The 19,682-nt window shown below is 39.2% G+C and overlaps 1 protein-coding gene across 4 annotated transcripts in view; it reads right to left on the bottom strand.

The window, feature by feature from the left end:
- Positions 1-19,682, bottom strand: part of sema5a (sema domain, seven thrombospondin repeats (type 1 and type 1-like), transmembrane domain (TM) and short cytoplasmic domain, (semaphorin) 5A) — a 225,063-nt gene that overhangs the window by 20,174 nt on the left and 185,207 nt on the right. For 3 of the 4 annotated variants that reach the window (XM_059972528.1, XM_059972527.1, XM_059972530.1), the window contains exons 18-19: positions 10,190-10,415; positions 2,733-2,951 (exon numbers count right to left, since the gene is read on the bottom strand). In XM_059972528.1, the coding sequence (XP_059828511.1) occupies positions 2,733-2,951; positions 10,190-10,415 (445 nt within the window). The remainder of the gene's footprint in view (positions 1-2,732; positions 2,952-10,189; positions 10,416-19,682) is intronic. The other variant, XM_059972531.1, reaches the window with a different exon arrangement.

The raw sequence follows: 19,682 nt of genomic DNA, 5'->3' as shown, positions 1-19,682 counted from the left end.
AGTGTTTTTATTGTCTTCATTTTCAATAAGACCTATTGAAGGTAATAAGGATGATACAACAATTTAGCGAAGTGAATTAAATTTGGATTGTAAATATGGAGAAGGATGTAAGGAGGCTCCAAGGGGCTATGGACTAGCTGAGTAAGTGGGCAAAAGTATGGCCCACTCACTCAACTTGTAATGTGGAAAAATGTAACTTGGTAAATATGATCGAAAACAGCATTCGATAAATGCTGACAGCTTGAGTAACATCATGGTTTAAAGCAACCAACAAAGGGGTCAAAGCTTCAATCAATTAAGAAGACAAATGACATTATAATATAATAAAGAGAGTTTGAATACAGGACTAATAAAGATTTTTTGCAATTGTATAGGACATTAATGAAACCATGTCTTGAGTACTGTCTACAGTTGCGGTCACCTTGCCCAAGAAAGGATGTATTTGGTCATAGCAAAGATTCATTCAACTGGCTCAAGGTATCAACGACATTGAGGATAACGCTAGAAACTGCATGGATTGAAGATGAACTCTGATCTTGATCAATAGCAAAGGCTCAAAGGGATAGAAGGCCAACTACTGGTCCTATGTCTTAACTGCTTATGTTCTATTCAGACATATTTGAAATCACTTTCCTACTTAAAAGAATATAATTTTTGGAAATTAATACAAAGCAAATGACCCAGAGGGACTTGTTATATTTGTGTCAGGTACCACAATTTTATCAGAATTGTTCCATGACTTTAAAGCTTTCCCCTTATGGTCACTCAGCTCAGGCACAGTTCTATGCTGCATCTGGTCAGGCAAAAAAATTATATACAAGTGACCTGCTGCCTTAAATGTACCATGTACTTTATAAAGGACACACACACGTAGTGCTGCTGCTACTGGTAAAACTCAACAAATCTTCCCCTAACCTTAGGGGACATCAAAACATCAAAAGTCCATCTACACGTGCACTTTAATTTCTGCAATCACAACATCCAAGGGGCTGTCTGCCACCCATTCTCAGAATTCTTCAATTAAAGTGGGCAAAAACGTGAAGTGCCAACAGCCTTATCACATTGCCAAAACAACTCCATAACATCCTTTCTAATACATAGATGCATTCAGTGGAATGCATAACAGTTTCAACAGAGCAACAAAAATTTTGAAGCGATAAACAGGAATTTTAAAAGAAGCAATAAAAGATTGGATGTGAAGGGATAAAGTGGCAGGAAGATGTGGTTTTTGTCTCTGAAATTGACCTATTTATGATAGATGATGTGAGAATATTCAACATATATAATCTTCTATTCAGAACTCAGCGAATGGTGTATAAAGAAAATAGGAACCCTCTTTTATGTACATATGTAAATCAGGAATACAACTTTGTCTCCTCTTCATTAATGTTTCTGTGCTCTGCCAGACTATGAACAACATAAATCAATCTGCAGATTCTGCATTTAATCAAACACCAAATGCAGTGACGATGAAACTCACAACACAGCACCAAATGGGGGCTGCTAAGCTCTTTGTAGATATTTTTCATTTCAGCCACTGATAAGTTTTCAATTATTCCTGTGGTGCTGCAGCTGATACCTAGCTGTATTTTCATCACATACTATGGCAGATGTGAGAACCTGTTTCAATCACAGTATTGATGTCAAAATTTGAAGATTGAAACATTTGAGATACAGTTTATTTATTATTAGCTTGGGCATATGAGAAAAAAATATTTTAGATAAACATGAGTCCCAAATTCTCTGATGGTCTATGACAGATTTTGGAATACAAAGAGGTCCAAACATTTATCCTGGATTAAATTATGTTCCATTCTGCAAAAATGTCTCAATAACATTTTGGTTTGTAATTGTTTTTATCTTCCATTCTTGCCACCGGAAACCACAGGAGTTCTACCTTAACACCCTTTCTCTTGAGCCAAAAACTTATTTAAAAATATTCAATATTTGTAAACTCCTCTTATAAATAATTCAATGTCCAGGAACAATTCTTGTTATTGTAGGTAGTCAGTCTAGAATAGTTAGCCAACTATAGATCATTTTAAGGCATGTGAAAAGCAACAGTAATATCAATCATAAATCAAACTATTAACAGGCAAATGCAGAAATGAACCTAAATAAATATTAGCTATGATACCAATCTCCTCTAACTTATCATAATAAAAAGAAGCTTTGTTTATTTCTACGTGCTTTAATAGATCCAAAACTATGTGTTATTTGGATTCAGAAATTACTTTAATATTAGACTATACACAGACCAATGAAATAACGCTTTTATTAATTCTGCCTTTGCATAATATAAACAGACAGTAAGTAATTCAGCTGATTGTAGGTTAAGATAAATGCTCAGGATTAGAATCCTAGTAGAACTCATGCACCCCTTCACATGACTTATGGTGGATAAAACAGTATGGCCTTGTAGGATATTAGATATATATCCTTGTAGGATATATGTAGCAAGATGTGAAGAGAATATATCACATCAATCTTGGGTACAATCTTTAGGTGTTCCTGGCAATGAGAAAGATAGTATCAATTCATATTCACATTTGACAGTGTTGATATGTGCATATTTCTACTTTTCCCCACCTTTCCTTCTCTTCATGCATAATATACACCAGGGAAAAGAATATAATTGCTTAGATTTGAAACATTCATTTTATTTGGAATCCTCAGTTTTAGCCTGTCACCTTTATACAGGTCATTTTTAGACACAGAGCAGCAGCAAATACCTGGACAAGGCATGATATTACATTCCTGGTATTCAACTGATTGCCCTAGGCAGGGAATTCCTCCATTCCTTGGCTCAGGATTATTGCACAATCGTTTACGACTTCGAATTCCTCGACTGCAGTCTCTGCTACACTGAGTCCATGGCAGCCAAGCAGACCAAGCCCCATTGACTGTGTAAACAGAAAACCTCCCATATCGTAAGATGCTTCCAGAAAACCCTTTAGGAAGAAAGGGATAAGGTCATAGAATCAAAGTCTTAAATTTGGAACTAAAAATATAAATTCCTTACCTACTGAGAAAAGCAAATGATGGCAGAGCTAATATTGTATGGGAGCATAGTTTTAATAAATATTCAATATCAACATGGAAGTATTAAAATATTTAAAAATATAAATAATATTAAACTTAAAAGAGAACATTAAATGCAAAGCAAATTGGATTAATTCAAACAACAAGGTCTATTTACCAATCCCTGGCTGCTTTTCCCCATTGATTTTAATAAAACTGCTATACTTGTGCCTGGCTTAACCTGTCACAGGACCAGCACGCAATTTCCCAAATCTGCGAAAACCTGCAGACCTGTGTGATAGACTTCACAAAGAGGCTATCAGACAGCCATTGATGGCTGAAGCTCACAGAACTGCTGGATTAATGGCACTTTATGGAGAAACAGAGTCAAGTTCCGCCAAAGTGATAGTGCTCAGATGGAAGATCAACCCATTGAAGTCAAAGAATAAAAGAAAAATAAGAGTAAGATTAAAATACCCTGAACAGGAAGTTTCCAGACCATGGTCTAAAAATACCTCTGCTGGTAGGAGCATAAGCATGTGTTGACTATAATAGAACAGGCCTTGCACTTTAACATGTGGAACAAGCAGGGGAAAATCCTACAAGTCACTGACAGTGGCGTCTGGAAAAAGCTATAAATTTTAAGGACTGATATAACACTCCAAGCCTCTCAAGACCAATATAACCTTCCTGAGATATGCCATCACATTCTGAACCAAAAGCTCTTTATGATTCATTACTGTACCAATCCATTAGTTTTGGAAGTGCATTGACCCTATACAGGAGCACAACACAAATAACATCTCATGATGGACTTTCAAATGGCCTTTAACAAGGTGCCACACATGAAGCTGCTTAACAAGATTAGAGCTCATGGTATCATAGGAAAGATACTACCATGGACAGAAAATTAGCTGATTGGCAGGAGGTAAAGTGTGGGAATAAAGGAGGCCTTTTCTGGTTGGCTGCTGGTGATTAGTGGTGTTTCACAGGGGTTGGTATTGGAAGCACTACTTTTCACGTTATACAGTCGGCCCTCCTTATCTGCGAGTTCCGCATGTGTGAATCCAACCAACCACGAATCGCGAAAACCCGGAAGTGCTCTTCCAGCACTTGTTCGAGCATGTACAGACTTTTTTTTCTTGTCATTATTCCCTAAACAATGCAGTATAACAACTACTTTACATAGCATTTACATTGTATTAGGTATTATAAGTAACCTAGAGATGATTTAAAGTATACTGGAGGATGTACGAGGCTTACCATGGATTGGGATAGAAAAAAATCGGTAGTTCTCTTACTCAGTAAGTCAGAACAGGTACATCTGGTATTATTTGGCGTCAGTTAGTCAAATGTTTGTCTTAATATATAGTACATATTTTATCTTTCTATGCATATAAAACACTTAAGAAGGTATGTTTCAGTGCCGGGCTCGGGAACTTCTTCCCGAGTTCGATCCAGTGACAGACCGCTATTGAGTGCGCTCTCCACCGTGCCGGGTTGATGTGAGGATCAAAAACCCAAAACCTAATAATTAAGCTACTGTGTTGATTAGTAATAATTGTAGCTTTCATCGGGGCACAGCCTTTCTCACTTCATCCATTAAAATTGTTCCGATCGTTGACTGACTGTAGCCTAACACTTCAAATGACCAATAGCATTTCACCTCTTCCCGATTGCTTTATTATATCCACTTTATTTTCAATTGCGATCGTGATTATTTTCGTGAACAGATTATGGATTCAGATCTCTACCGCTGGGTCCTAATGTCCACTGCACTGAGACAGGTTGAATAAGGAACTTGAGCATCTGTGAATCTTGGTATCCACGAGGGGTCCCGGAACCAATCCCTCGTGGATAAGGAGGGTCGACTGTATATCAATAACTTGGATAATGGAATTGCTGACATTGTGGCTGCATTTGCAGAGGATAGGTGAAGGGGCAGGTAGTGTTGAGGAAGCAGGGAGTCAGCAGAAGAACATAAACAATTGGGAGAATGAACAAGAAAATGGCAGATATAGAGAAGTGTAGAGCCATGCACATAAGTAGAAGGATTAAAGGCATACACTATTTTTTAAATGGGGAGAAAGGGCATAAGTGAGAGGTGCAAAAGGACTTGGGAGTCCTTGTGAAGGACTCCCTAAAGGTAAACTTGCAGGTTGAGTTTGTGGTAATGAAGGCAAAAGCAATGTTAGCATTCATTTCAAGAGGACCAGAATATAAAAGCAAAGATGTAATGCTGCAGCTTTATAAGGCATTGGCCAGACCACACTTGGAGTATTGTCAGCAGTTTTGGGCCCCTTATGTAAGAAAGGATGTGCTGGCTTTGATGAGGGTTCAGAGGAGGTTCATGAGAATGATTCCAAAAGTGAGAGGGTTAACATATTAGGTGAGTTTTATGGCTTTGGACCTATACATGCCGGAGTTTAAAAGAATTGGTGGTGGGAGGGGGGAATCTCATTGGAACCTATTAAATGTTGAACGGCTGAGATAGAAATAACTGTAAGGGGTTTTTTCCTATAATGGGGGAGTCTAGAACCAGAGAGCACAGCTTCATAATAGAGGGATGTCCATTTAGAATAGAGATGAGGAGGAATTTTATTAGCCAGAAGTTAGTGAATCTGTGGATGGCTGTGGTGGTCAAGCCGTTAAAGTGGAGGTTGACAGGTTCTTGATTCGCCAACGTTACGGGGAGAGGGCAGGAGAATGGGGATGAGAGGGATAATAAATCAGCCATGATGGAATGTGGGAGAAGACTCGATGGGCTGAATGGCCTTCTGCTCCTATGTTTTACGCTCCTCTGATACAGGTGCAACAAAAGACTATTTCACAGTGAGGTTTTCTGAAATCTTTAGCAGCTTTCCTGGTCAAGGCCTTCGCCTAGTCTGTCCTTGAAGATGACTAAAAAGAAGCAGAAACAAATTAAACAGAAACAGAAATCATCTTTCTTTGATGAAAGGGCCTGCAAGCTTTCTGGAAGGGTTATTAGAATCAGATTTAATATCACCGGCATATGTCGTGAGACTTATTAACTGACTTATTCCCCCACCCATTTACCAGTTTCTCCTTTTTATTGTTTAAATAATTAGTGGTTTTATTTCAAGGACTCCACTGGTGTATTTTTCTGGGTATTCCGTGTAATACTACCTCTATCTGTCTGTCTACATTTTTGGAATTGACCTTAACTGCAAGGGCTCACATTACCAACTCAGTTACAAAGATTTATCCTAATCATGTTTCAAAGTACCTTATAATTCTCACATTGTCCTTACTAAAAAAAAATCCAGAAATTGATCTGATAAAATGTCTCGGCTCGAAACATCAACAGTTTGTTTCCCTCCATAGATGCTGTCTGACCTGCTGAGGTCCTCTAGCATTCTGTGCATGCTGCTCAAGAAATTGATCTTTCAGGAGCAATTTAATTGATTTCACCCATAATGTTGAGGGTCAGTGCAGAACTTTATTTCAAAAGGCACAGATTAATCAAGAGCAGTCAGCGTGTATTTATTAAGGAAAAGTCTTGTGTGATCTACATTGATTGAATTTTTCAAGGAGGTAATAAAGAAGGCAGTGTGTTTGATATAGTCTACATTGATTTTAGCAAAGCTTTTGACAAGTTCCAACATAGCAGGCTGCTCAAGAAAGCATAAAGAATTTGGGATCAAAGGAGAATGGAAGATCGAACTGAGTCAATGACAAAAGGCAATGGCTGCTGGTATTGTAACTCAAAGGCTCTTACCAGTGGGACTCTATTAGGCTCCATACAAAGAATCCATTTGTATTTTCACATTCATATTCATGATTTTTATATAAATGTAGAGGACACAAGAAATACATTTTCAGATGATACAAAATATGGCTGTCGACAGTGGGAAGGAAACCTTTGGATATCAGGAGGAGAATAAAAGTCTGATTTATCAAGCAGAAACGTGGCAGATGAATTTAATTCTGGGAAGCAATGATGTAATATTGATGCATTTGGGGAGATACAACAAGACAAAAGAATGTACAATGAATGTGAAGGGATTACGAAGCATGAGGGAACAGGGACAATTGTAATTTGCATCCTCAAAAACATGAAAGGAAACAGGCCAGGTAGACAATGTGGTTAAAGGCTTACAAGATACTTCCCCTTATTCGCTACTGTGCAGAATATAAGAGAGCAGGGAAACTGTGCTGTGTAGAACACTTGTCAGGCCACACAATGAGTTATGTGTAGAGTTCTGGTTGCCAAAGATAGTAGCATTCCAATCTTGCCAAAATTGGAAAAACAGAAAATACTGAGAGCCAGAGTTTGGAAAAGAAGTAGCTGAGATTAATTGAGATGTATAAAATTATGAAGGCCACAGACAAATAGAAGAAACTATTTCCCTTTACTGATGGATCAGAAATCAGGAGACATATATTTAAAATAAGCAGAAGAAGAATGAAAGGGGAAATGATTATGGTAGGAGTCTACAACTCAGTTGCGGAAGATACAGAAACCATAATCACATCTAAACAAAGCTCAGATTCTAATGAGGTCATGGCTCAGTGTTTTATGTTTGTAGGGATGGTTTTGGGGACAGAGAAGGGAATTTGGGATCTGGTTAGGAACAGGAATATGGGGGAGTTAGAGAGCTGGCTGGAGTCTAGGTCTCTGCTCTGTGTTCAAAGGCCAATGATGTGGACATGTGACAAAGGATACCTATGAATGGATGTCAGGCTGACAAACCAGTGAGGATGAGGTCTGGTGCCCCCACCAGGTCAGCAAATCATTCCTGGGTTCCAGGATCAGATTCTGCCTGGCCAGGAGGTACGATGGCCACTGACCTTCTAGGTACACTGGAGTGAAAGACCAGAGTTCGAGGCCTAGTGTTTGTGGTCCTATCATCAGCAAGTCTGGAGTTTGAAGCCTGGACTTTGGGGCCCTCATTCATACCCTCTTAGCAGGGTATGTCTGTGTCACAGAGAAAGAAGAGAGAGGGCGAGGGAGAGGGAGAGGGAGTGAGAGAAAGAGATTGAGACTTGTTTCACCTGTATTGTTTCTTTGCTGTCCTGGTGTTGTTGGTGCTCTGTGAACATTGTGGGTATGCTATGTAGGCGCCAGAACGTGCAGAGACACTTGCACTGGTGGTCAACACAAATGACACATTTCTCTGTATGTTTCAATGTGCATGTAATAAATAAATGAATGTGAATTTGAACCTGCATTTCAAAAATTGTGGCATGCTAAGCCAAGTGCTGCAAAGTGGGAGATGAGGTCAATAGCTTTTATTCCTCTGACACAAACTCAATAGGCAAATCATTTTCCACTTTGTAAACTTTCAATAATTCAAACCCTCAATTAAAATATACAACAAAATGAAAAAAATTGAATTATTTTTATTCCATGAAAATTACCAAGCCCGCTCCAATGAACGGGCTGTGCTGAATGTGCTGATGTGGCTGGTATAGCTGGCTCTCAAGCTCTGCAATATACACACCACCACTGGATTGATGTGAGTCCAGGAAAAGAGTACAAGGTTTGATGTGTGCATCTGATCTCCACCATGTTCCCAACTTTAGTACTTCTGTGTATAGGTGCGAACAATAGAATATGCTTCTGAAATCACAGACCAGTCAACAATTCTTCATGGAACTTTTGGCTGGTACGCAGCACAACCCTTTATGTTGGAAATATAGAGACAGACAGAATGAATTTTGTATTGTAAGTATTGGGCTATTTCTCTCATCTAATCTCTCTAATATGAGATGTTCATTTACTTGTGCCAGGATGCATGCACAGTAAAGCTCAGACAACACAGTTGTGATCTGTAAAATGTATGCAATGGCTAGTCTCTACCCGTAACCACTCTACAAAGCCCCGCAAATCCCTTCATTTCTGATACCTCAGCATCTTCTTCCTGAATGTTACAAATAAACCTGTTTTCACTTCTATCTCCGGCAGTATATTCCAGACCCTAACTAATGGATAACTTTCTTATATTACTTCTGCAAAAAGTTGTTCCTCACTTCCGGAAAGTTACTTTTACAATCTATTCCTTTTATGGTTTACTGGGTTTTTTTTTCATTACATACACTGTAAATCAATTTTTCCAAAATCACCATTCTCTTAATACTCCATTCAAGCAGCTGTTGCATTTACCATCTAATTTGGCACATCTGAAGTTTCTGTTATCAAGGATAAGCATACAAATCAGTGCATTAAGTGTTAGTGTAGCTGAGTGTGTGGAGAGTATATTTGTAGGTGCAAATCTGGTTCCAAGCTCGGTCACAAGCTTGTGCTAAATTAGCTGAGCTTAGCCAGATAGGTGGAATATTGTCTTCAGGGCTCATGAATTCTATGCTAAGAAAGAAAACCAGAGATATTTCTACTTTTAATTTTTATCTATTTGTACCTGCCAAATATAAACCAGCCTAAGACTCTAAGAGTTATGTTGCTTCCTGGGTTGTACTTTGGTTTTGGTTTTCACATACACAGAATAGCCCATTAGATGAAGGAAACTTGTTTGCTAATTAGTAATTTAATAATTCATCATACTCTGAAATGAATGGACTGCATTTTTTCTGGAGTCTCTATTGCACAAGAGGCTCAAATCGCTTTCTGTAAATCATGAAGACAGAGTGCGAACGGTTGGAAGCAGAATTACATCATGTAAAGCAACACACACAGAAAATGCTGGAGGAGCTCAGCAGAGCAGGCAGCGTCCATGGGAAAGAACAAACAGTCGATGTTTCAGCTCAAGACCCTTCATCAGGATTTCCAGCATCTGCAATTTTTCCTCAAGTTTGTAATTTGCATCATGTACACATCTTTTTGCAAACACCTTCATATCAATATTATGTGTCAAGTTTATAAACCTACATGCCAAAAATAATAGGGCCTTATTAGTAATTAATCATTATGCTTTAGCATAATACAACTGTCCCTTATTTTAAAAATTCATAGATAAGCTCAACCTTTCAAAATAAAAGACTGAGAAATGTTGATACAGTCCATAGCTTGCTATGACGTCTGAAACCACATCTTAACCATCTATTTGGGCTGCTTACAGATCCACGGGCTGCAGGGAACATTTGAAGGTAATTTTCTATGATTTTAAGTACCCTAAATCAAAGTTCTCAATCATTCACGTCTAAGGGAAGCTATATAATTCCAAAACTCAAGATTTTGCTGTCCACTCACCGCCTGCAGAACAACCCGTTGATCCATCGCTGGAACAGTACCGCATCTCTATCCTTTGACGGCCAACATCTAAGAGGTTTGGGTCAGCCAAGCGTGCCTTGCACGTGTACCTAAATCTCTGCTCATAATGACCTCCATTGTCAGAAATGTTAACAGGTGTCCAAGGGGTCCAAGGAGTGGTCTTCTTCAGTTCTGGGCATAGGTTGATGTTACAAAGTTGATATTCCTACAGATTTATATAAACAAAATGAACAAAATTAATATTTTAGCACAAACGAAATTAATGCATTGGTGGGCTAGTCTTGCATGCTTGCAACCGGATTAAGTATTTCTACATCTCAGGATACAAAAAGAAAACAATGACATGGTGGACATTGTTCACTTACAATGTAGAAAAAAATGTAATCTGATTTTATTGAGCAAATGTAAACAAGAGGATAGGCTGCTTTCCAGTTGTAGGACATAAGGAAGTAATATTATATACTATGAATAATACTGTGGGAAGTTACTGTGGAACTTTAGGTGAATAATAGAAGCTAATGAAAGGTTGTAGTAATAATTCTATGTTGTACTAGTAGCAATATCTACAACTGATATCATCCTAAAGTCACTATGCAACAGCATTAAACAATTAGCCCTACACAAAAATATCTATATAAGTCCTCAGAAGACTGCAATACTAAACGCCACTAGAATAGTTCGAAAATTCCTAGCAATTGAGAAATGAACGTGCTTGGTTATGCCTGTAACTTAGGTTTTACCAGCTTGAGCCAAGAAAAAAGTAATTCTATAATAGTATACTGCTGTGCTCTACCTCACATACATTTTGTATGTGAGATTACCCAACTTCAGGTAATTTCTACCCATTAGAAGTTAAAAATCTGAAGAACAATTTATTTTTGATCTTAAACCATAATTATTACATATGGCATTTGTTCTCTACAGGAATGTTTATCTGAAAACTTAACACATTGTGTTGATTTTTTTTGTGTGTTAGAAAATGAAAAAATAATTCAACTAAACCAAAAAATCTAGATTCCATCTCACAAGTTGAACTTGCATGTAATTTTACAACATGTTAAACCGTACTGTATTTTGGAAAGCCAGCCCAGTGTAGGTAGAGTACTAGAGACTGGGAAGTATGAGTGCAGTGTCACAAGTAGACAAGGAAGTGGGAGGCACAAGCCTTCATCAGTCAGGGCATTAAATATAGGAGATGAAGCATTAAGTCACAGCTATACAAGTTATTGGTGAGGCTGCACCTGGAATACTTCTACAGTTTGATCACCCTGTTACAGGAAAGATGTGGTTAAACTGGAAGTATTTGAGGATGTTGTAAGGAACGGAGGGAAAGGCTGGCCAGGCTAGGTCTTTATTCCTTGGAATGTAGAATGAGGAGTGACCTTACAGAAGTCTTTCAAATTATGAGAGGCGCGGATAAAATGGGGGGAGTCCAAAATTTGGAGACGTAGATTTGAGGAGAGGGGAAAGACTGAAGGGACCCAGGAGACAAGTTTTTCATGCGGAAGCTGGTGAGTATATGGAATGAGCTGCCAGAGCAGGTAAGATATTGTCATTTAAGAACTTGGGTATGTACATGAAGGGGAGGGTCCTTGAGGGATATGGGCTGAAAGCAGGAAATTGGGACAAACCAGCTGAACAATCTGATCATTGTGGTATCGTTGTGTTGATAGGACTGCTCCCATGCTGTATGCTATGAAACTATTTGCACCAATGGGAGAATCTCAAATGCAGGGACAAAGTGGCAACATTACAGGGTGCTTGGCAGGGCCCAGGCCCAAGAGCATATCAAAATGGCAGGCCCCGGGTCAGAGAGTGAGAAATGGCCCAAGGCTTGGCTGATTTAAATACCAGGCCAGATTGAAAAGGTTAGGGTGTCAGGGCTTGTGTTCAGCTTGCTGCTGTATGAGGTTTACACATCTCTGTGCTGAGCTGAGGCCAGGACCTGAATCAACAGACTCCTGAATCAGTTGCAGTGATAATTGACTTCATGGCTGTGGACTCACTTTTGTGAATTTCAGTTCTGAATGTTATTTGTTTACTTTTATTGTTTGCATGATTTTGTTTTTTTTTCCTGCACATTTTTACAAAATATATTCTGAACTTTGTAGGAACAATTATACAGAGTGGTGAATCATGGAAGCTCTCTATCCCAGAGGCTTGTGGAGGCTGGATTATTTAGGATATTTAAGACCGAAAAACTTTTGAAAGGTCAGGGAGTTGAGAGCTTTGGAGATCTGGCAATGAGGAGATGAGGCTTGGGACGGGTCAATTGTAATCATGTTGAATAGCAGAGCAGGTTTGATGGTCAAGTGGACTATTACTCGTCCTATTATTATGCTAAACATTATTGCCACTCTAGGTAATCTGTTACTCACAATCTCATTAAAGAAGTTCTCCTTTCCCCCTTGGAAAACATGAATGACCAAAACAAAATTGTCCGTGATCAATTTAATACAAAACAAGCTACAAACACAGTGGTCGACTATTCTGTCTCTGAAATTCAATTCATTCTTTATTCATTCATTTTTTTGGGATCTGGTCATTGTTGGCAAAGCATTTATTGTTCATTTTTAAACACTCCCAAAAGAGGAGACGAGCCACCATCGTGAATCACCGTAATCCTATCAGCTACGGTCCTACTTGGTAGAAATTCCAGGATTTACACTCATTACAATAAATGAACAGCAATACATCTCCAAGACATTAAGCTGTGTAATTTGGGCAGAGCATACGAGTAGTAGTATTCCCATGTAGCTTCTGCCATTTTGCCCTTTTGATGTTGACAATAACCAGAATCGGCTGGGTTTGTAACTGCAGTATATTTTGGAAATAGTACACACTGCAGTTTCTGTGTACCAGTGGGAAAAGGAATGTTTAGTTCTGTGGACTGGGTGCCAATCAAGTGAGCTCCCTTTTCTCAGACACTATCAAACATCAAGCTGTTGGGGCTGCACTAATCCAGGCACATGAAGAGTACTTCATCGAGCACCTGACTTGTCCATTGTAACTGATGGAAAGGCTCTGGTATTTCTGGAAGCCAATTAATCACCACATGAAACCCAACCCCTGATTTGCTCTTGTACTCAGTACCTACATGGTTGAGTTTCTGGTCAAATGTGACATCTATGGTATTGATGGTGCACCAGTTAGTGATGGTAAAATATGATTCCAATCTTTGGAGTGGTTTTTACCTTTGCCACTAACTTCATCTTTACCAGTGCTTCCTGAAGCCAAATTCAGTAAAAAGCTGGATGTCCTGAATCAGAAGATCGAGTCCCTTCTAAAGTCTAGACCTGCTTTCAAATCAGACGACCCTGCTTTTTATAAGAAATCAAGATATGACCTCCAAAAAGTTATCAGAGATGCTCAGAGACAGTACCAGTCCAAAATTGAGTTTCAATCCAGCTGTGAATACATTCTGTAATGGGTTACAAAATGAAGTTGGGCAGCATCACCAACAACAGCACATCCCTTCCCAATGAGTTAAGCACATTCAGTGAGTGTTTTGAACAGAAGGTAATGGACAATTTTAACCTATTCTTGCTTCAGGATGTGGTTACCTCCTGCCTTAAGAATACCAGAATCAACCCAGTACCTAAGAAAAAACAAAATAACATTCCTTAATTACTACTGTCCAGTGGCTCTAACATCTACCATCACAAAATGCTTTGAGAGGCTGGTCTGGCACGTATCAAATCCAGCTTTCCAAGCAACTGACTGCAATTTGCCCAGCACAGAAACACGTCTACGGCAGATGCCCTCTCCCTGGCCCGACAAGGTTGTGTCCTCAGCCCCCTACTCTACTCCCTGTTCCTTCATGACTATGTGGCCAGTCTATCTACAAGTATGCAGACGATACCACTGTAATGGGCTGCACCTCAAATACAACGAGCCAAGGTAGAGGAAGGAGATAGAAAGCTTAGTGACAAGATGTTATGACAACAACCTTTCCGTCACTGGCAACAAATCAAAAGAGCTGGTCATTGACTTCAGAAAGAGGGATAGAATACATGCTCCTGTCTACATCAATAGTGTTGAGTTTGAAAAGCTTCAAGTTCCTAGTAGTGAATATCACCAATAACTTGTGCTGATCCAACCACGTAGACAACACAGCCAAGAAAGCTCATCAACACCTCTGCCTCCTCTGGAGGCTAATGAAACCTAGCATGTCCCTGTCAATCCTTACCAATTTTTTAATCGATGCACCACAAATGAATTCATCTAATCACATGATAGCTTGGTATAGCAACTTTGCATGTGACTACGAGAAAGTACAGAGTTGTGACACAGTTTAATATCTCATAATAGGAATTAGCCTGCTCTCTATGGATCCTGTCTACACTTCTCAGGCTGCCACCGTAAAGCAGGCTGCATAACCAAAGACCCACCTATGGTGAACTACATATACCTGTCTGGACACGCCCCCTGCTGACTGCTCCTGTGGCCCCTCCCATTGACCGTGGCTCCTCCCACAGACCCCTGTATAAAGGCAATTGAGGCCTGAGCCCAGCCCTCAGTCTCCAGGATGTAGTATGGTGGTCAACTACTGCTTGTTCTTTCTTCCAGTCAATAAAAGCCGATATCTCGCCTCATGTCTCAGAGAGTTATTGATGGTGCATCACCACCCACCCTGGACACTCTCTCTTCACCCCTCTCCTATTGGGCAGAGGATACAAAAGCCTGAAAGCGCATACCATCAGCTTCTACCCCACTGTTATCAGATCCTTCAACAGACCTCTTGTACAATAAAGTGGACTCCTGGCCTCTTAAATCTACCTCATTGTGATCTTGCACTTCATTGTCTACCATTCAGTAGCTGTTACCACTTTATACTCCATTGTTAACATGTTGCCTTATTCAAGCTCCACGCACTGTGTGTAATGGTTTGATCTGCATAAAGATTATGCAAGACCAGCTTTTCACTATGTCCAGGGAGATGTTGACATTAACAAACCAATACTAAATAGACACAATTAGCTTGACTGTATTTATCTGGGAAATTTTCTTCTGTCCTGAAACAGCTTGACTAGAGATGGTAAGTTTTGATGCACAAGTCTTCATTACTATTGTCATAACTTCTCATAGCCCATAAAAATTTCCCTACTGGGTATCTAGCAGTAAATGGATCTGACAGTTTAATTGAAGGATAAGGCAGTGAAATACTAGGATACATTTGAATTGGATAGGTTGCCATATAACTAGTATTGTGAAGCAGATACAAAGAAATGGTGCTTCCACTTGCCACAACATGTGGGAAAACATCTTCACTACCCAAACGTGGAACTGACGTCTGCTGGTCAATTACCTTTTTGAATATTAGGTCCATAAGATTTTTGCATAAGGAATTGTCAGCTGCCTTGAAGCTCCATGAACCTAAGTGTGATTCTGACCTCAGATGTAAGGAGTTTGCACACTCTCTCTGGAATAGAGTCGGTTCCTCTCTGTTGCTCTGGGTTCTTCCTGCCTTTCAAATTAGGTAAGTGTCTAAATAATCAAAGGAAATTTGATGGATATGTGTGAGAGCAAGTTGCAGGGGTACAGGGAAATGAGGAAGGGGAATGGAATTGATTCCTTGGGAGCCAGAGAGGGTTTAATGGACCACATAGCTTCATTGTCATCCCAAGTTCAAGATGCCTTTGTTGCCAGAGCCATACCTTCATTCATCATCCCACTCCCATCCTAGTTTTTCCTGTCCATAGACTTTGGAAGGTTTCTGTCTGATAGACTTTAACACTTTTTGTTTACCATCTTATCACTTAAAACTATGCTGTTTCTTCAGTTTTTAAGTGTCAGACTATATCAGAATACCAGACGTGAAATCCACAGATCTGCATCCTTTTGGGTCTGGGTTCCAGGAGGAAGAACCTGATTTAGAGAAATTTTATATAGTTTCTGAATACATGAAATATTCAAGGTTGCAACTTCTGTTTTTGAGCTAACTGCAGCCACCTGCCCATTCTGTTAAAGTGAGGCCTTCAGCTGTCAGGCAGTGAAATAAACAACTCCAACATTCCTCAATTCCTCACTGCCAGATTCCAGAATCAAATTGGGAATCAACTGGTCGCGATTTTTCTATCCTTGTGACCCTCACACTTGCAAGAGTAGCACCGGTGTCTGGTTTCTGTAGCTATGGCTGCCTTTGCAAAGGATACTTATTCAGAAACCCAGGCGAGTTGCAACTCAGATTAGTGTGTGTGTGTGTGTGGGGGGGGGGGGGGGGTTGTGAAGAAGGAAAGAGTTAGAAATGATCTACCCCATCCTGTTAACCGTCCTCCTGTCTGCTGCCCCTCCACTAAGCACTTTCACTGTTGACCAGATAATAGTGATCTAAGGCTCCAACTCCCGTCGCAGTCTTGCAATTACAAACATCAAGAAGATTCTTAATATTTACTGGACCTCTGGTTTACTCATTCAACATTTAACACCAGAAACATCTAAAACAAGAGCTGTTGAGTTTAATAGTCAGACCATCACCCACACCAAGCAGATACAGTGTGCCCCACCTCAATACAGAATGATCTGTATTCCTGTCAAACATTAGCAATTTCTGCCCCCCCAAAAAAACCTTTAAATAATTGCCCATTAGTTAATCTCTATAGCACTGAAGTGGGAGCTTGGTTTACACAGATGTTTTCCAGCTGTCTTTCCAAGAACTGAATCACTATCTTTCTTGGGGCACAATTAAACAAAACTAATACTATTTAAATAGCTCTACAAGTGTATATGTTTATTTTTATTATAAGAGTTTGTCAAATAATTTTCATTGTTTAAAAGCTGTTTAAACTTTCTTGGTTACTTCAAGAGTAATGTCTTGCTCTAATTTCTCTTTAGTATCTGCCAGCATTTGAAGATTTGCAGGGTTGGTTTCAGTATGCCGGTACCGGGTCAGATGTGTCTAATTGATGCAAAGTCAGTATTACAGCAGAACTACTATCCTTTTGGTTTCCAGCCTGTGAACCCATTGTAATTGCTTGTGTATAAAGTAGATCTATAATACCACCTGCTGAGGTGGCTGGGAAGTGTCCACTTTGCCAGTTTTTCTTTCCGAAATTGAACCTCAAGTCATTTTATTGGAACTAAAAGCTGTTGTCAATGTTATTGCAAGGATTGTTAAAATTAAATTCATGAGGAATGTAGAAAGAGAGTTTTTTTCCAAATACATTCAGTGCCTGTACCATTGTTCTACCATCTGTAGTGTCTGTCCCAGTAAGTACTAGTGATGATTTTTTTTGCTGTAGTGAAGGATTTCAGGAGTACTTCAGGAAATTGAAATGAAGTATGACAAAGGCTTCATTTTCTTCCCTGGCCTCAGGTTTTGTTCCTTGTGGAATGAATCTTATTATAAAAGAGGGACCCAGGACCTCTTTTGCAATTAAAAAAAAATACCTCCACTATCTCTTCAGCTACTTCTTTCAGAATACTAATATGTAGTCTATCTCATCCAGGTGACTTATCGATCTGCAGACCTTTCAGCTTTCCAAGCACCTTCTCCTTCATAATAACAACTACATTCTCTTCTACCCTCTGATGCAATCAAATTTCTGGCATACTATTGGTGTCTTCCACAGTGAAGACTGATGCAAAATACTTACTAAGTTCATCCTCCATTTCTTTGTCCACATTACTACCTCTCCAGCATAATTTTCCAAAGGTCCAATATCTACTTTCAACTCTCTTGTGCTCTTGATATATCTGAAAATACTTTTGGCATCCTCTTTGATATTACTGACTAGCTTACCTTCACATTTTATCTTTTCTCTCTTTATGACTAATATTTGACTTCTGTTGGTTTTTAAAGTTTCCCAATCCTCCATCTTCCCACAAATTTTTGCTGTATTATACCTCTCTTTTGCTTTATTGCTGTCTTTGACTTGCGTCATCAGCAACGGTTGTATCATCTCCCCTTCATCTTTGCACTGTATTTATCCTGTACCTTCCAAATTGTTCCCAGAAACTCCACTCATTGTTGTTCTGCCATGATCCCTGCTAATGTCCCCTCTAATCAACTTTGGGCAGCTCCTCTCTCACACATCTGTAATTCCCTTTACTCCATTGTAATGCTGATACATCTGACTTTAGCTACTCCCTCTCAATCTGCAAGATGAATTCCATTATATTATTATCACTACCTCCTAAGGGTTCCATTACCTTAACCTCCCTAATCAAATATTGTTCATTACACAACACCCAATTCAGAATTGCCTTTTCCATAGAGAGCTTAACCACAAGCTGTCCTAAAAAGACATTCTACAAATACTCTCTTCTGTAGGAGGATTATTAGTGTTCTCAGCAAGAAGGGAAAGAGGTAAGCAGGATCCTGCACTGATCAAGAATTCCTTCCCCCAACACAGATGCTGCTCAACCAGCTGACTTTCTATATCTTATGTATTAATACAGGTTGAGCACACCTTATCCAAAATAACTGGAGAAGTTGATGAATTAGAATGTTGCTGATGTCCTGAATGGCTGCATCAGTACATATCTGTGATGAGCAAGTGTAAGACAAAGACTGCTTACCGTTATCACATAAATTGAGAGTCAGAAATGATGGTGTTGCCAAACAACCACAATCTGTCCAACTGGGTGGCCAGGGAAGTAATGGCTATTAAAAATAGTATATAAAACTACCTTTGGGGTATATGTACAAGCTGTATGTGTAACGTAAAATCAGCAACATTCTAATTCATCAACTTCTCAACATTCTTGTTCATCTTACATTGTTCATCACACATACGTACTGATGCAGCCATTCAGCATGTTCGATTTTCATCAGTGACAATAGAGACTTAAAAGGTTACTAGTTCTATCTGCTTCATGATCAGCAGATGCATTATCACCACTAATCTTTAAAAATTTAATGCCGTGCCTTTATTAAATTTCTGCAACCAGCCTGCTGAATGTTGACAATTACCTTCAATTTTCAGTTCACTATAATAGATCTTTTCTTGTTTCATGATCAGCATACCATTCTATGTTCACTCCGACACTAAGGAATCCACTCTTTCAGCACATGTTCAAGATCTTCATTTTTCACTTTATTTCACAAAAAATTCTGTTTTTCATTAACCTGTTCATTACATATGTGAGGTGACTTCTCAGAGTACTGTGTGACACGCAGAGAGCTGCACATCGGCTGGGAACCTTCCCAGTGCTCTGTGGAATTTTACATTGTGACGTCAGGTTAGCACACAAAAAATTTGGATTTCGGAGGTTTTCGGATTTTGGAATTTTGGATAATGAGGGCTCAACCTGTATTTTTAACACTACCTTCCTAACATACACATGTTCCAAAATATTAGCATGCCCCTTCCCTAATACTATCCACCATATCCTTCTCCCTGGTGAATATTTGAAGAATTCATTTAAGACCCCATTCATGTCCTAGCTCCACCCAAAGATCTCCCCAGTAAGAGAACCTGCTCTTTTCCTAGTTTAGATTATGTAAAAAAAAATGCTATAATTGAAACTC

The sequence above is a fragment of the Hypanus sabinus genome, chromosome 6, assembly GCF_030144855.1.
Source record: "Hypanus sabinus isolate sHypSab1 chromosome 6, sHypSab1.hap1, whole genome shotgun sequence".
In the NCBI taxonomy this organism is placed as follows: domain Eukaryota; kingdom Metazoa; phylum Chordata; class Chondrichthyes; order Myliobatiformes; family Dasyatidae; genus Hypanus; species Hypanus sabinus.
The sequence above is the reverse complement of the archived record's forward strand: the minus strand, read 5'-3'. Positions and strand labels throughout refer to the sequence as shown.